Raw genomic sequence first — 1,216 nt, 5'->3', positions numbered from 1 at the left:
ACGGAGAAGGAGAGCTCGGGGGACCCCTCCTGAACCCCCAAAGCCCCCTCACCTCCACGGAGAAGGAGAGCTCGGGGGACCCCTCCCGTGCGACGCGGGTGAACAGATCCTCGCAGAGCTGTGGGTGAGTGGTGCTGAGCCGGGGGGTGTGTGGGGTCCAGCACCCCCCAGAGCCCCCCGGGAACCCCCCGGACCCCCAGACCTGCGGGATGATGCCGCGCTGCCCAGGTTCCTGCCGCCCCATCATGGTGTAGGACTTGCCGGCGCCGGTCTGGCCGTAGGCCAGGATGCAAACGTTGTAGCCCTCGAAGGCGTGTGCCAGCATCTCCTCCCCGATGTCTTGGTACACCCGGCGCTGTGAGGCGAAGTTGGGGTCCTCCTCCTGCGGGGGGGGTGAGTTAGGGACACCCCAAAACCCCCCGAGCCCCGCCACGCCCCCCCTGGCACTCACCGAGGTGTGGGACCAGTAGGAGTAGTCGAAGGTGAAGTGTTTGGTGCCGTCTTTAGGGAGCTTGGGGTTGGTGATGCCTGGGGTTGGCAGGTGGAAGCAGGTTGGGGGGACCACCCCGACATCGCTGTCACCCCCCCGTGTCCCCCTGACCCCCCCATCACCATCACCCCCCCCCAGAGCCCTCTCAGTTGCTATTTTTAGCCTGGCGGCAGCTGGTCCTCCAGGCCAGGAGCCAGCATGGGACAAGGACGGGGACCGGAGGGGGGTCCCCCCTGCCCCGTGGGGGTGTCCCCCCTCCCACCGGGGACCCCCTCCCACGCGAGCCCCACTCACACGTGGTGTTTCCTCGCATCTGGATGACGCACTTGGCCTGGCGGCTGCTCTCGCGGGCGCTGAAGGGCCGGACTCTGACCGCCACCTTCACCGAGGCGCCCGCCATGCCCGTCACGGCGTCACCCTGTCGCGACAGAGGGACGTCACACTCCCCCCAGAACCCCCCCACGAGGTGTGGGGGACCCCCACCCACCCCCACCCACCGGTGACGTCCCGGCCGGACCCACGGGGAGGAAGGGGGGGGCCGGATCCGTGTCCCTCCCTCACTCCTGGCCAAGGAGAGCCCTAAAAATAACCCGGGGCGGCGTCACGGGGGGGGCGGGGGGGAGGAAGAGCCCCCCCAAACCCCTCCCCAGCCCTCCCGAAGTACAGGCAGCACCTTGGGAGGGTCAAAGGTCAGGGGTGGGGGCAAAGGTTGGGGCTGGGGGGAGA

General features: G+C 69.2%; 1 protein-coding gene across 1 annotated transcript in view; it reads right to left on the bottom strand.

The window, feature by feature from the left end:
• Positions 1-992, bottom strand: part of KIF1C (kinesin family member 1C) — a 9,061-nt gene extending 8,069 nt beyond the window's left edge. The window contains exons 1-5 of the mRNA XM_017839551.1: positions 988-992; positions 785-908; positions 452-528; positions 203-382; positions 53-118 (exon numbers count right to left, since the gene is read on the bottom strand). Of these exons, the coding sequence (XP_017695040.1) occupies positions 53-118; positions 203-382; positions 452-528; positions 785-890 (429 nt within the window). The 5' untranslated portion in view covers positions 891-908; positions 988-992. The remainder of the gene's footprint in view (positions 1-52; positions 119-202; positions 383-451; positions 529-784; positions 909-987) is intronic.
• Between the last annotated feature and the right edge of the window lie 224 nt (positions 993-1,216).

Source organism: Lepidothrix coronata, unplaced genomic scaffold, assembly GCF_001604755.1.
Source record: "Lepidothrix coronata isolate B3197 unplaced genomic scaffold, Lepidothrix_coronata-1.0 Scaffold436, whole genome shotgun sequence".
NCBI classification, from domain to species: Eukaryota; Metazoa; Chordata; class Aves; order Passeriformes; family Pipridae; genus Lepidothrix; species Lepidothrix coronata.
The sequence above is the reverse complement of the archived record's forward strand: the minus strand, read 5'-3'. Positions and strand labels throughout refer to the sequence as shown.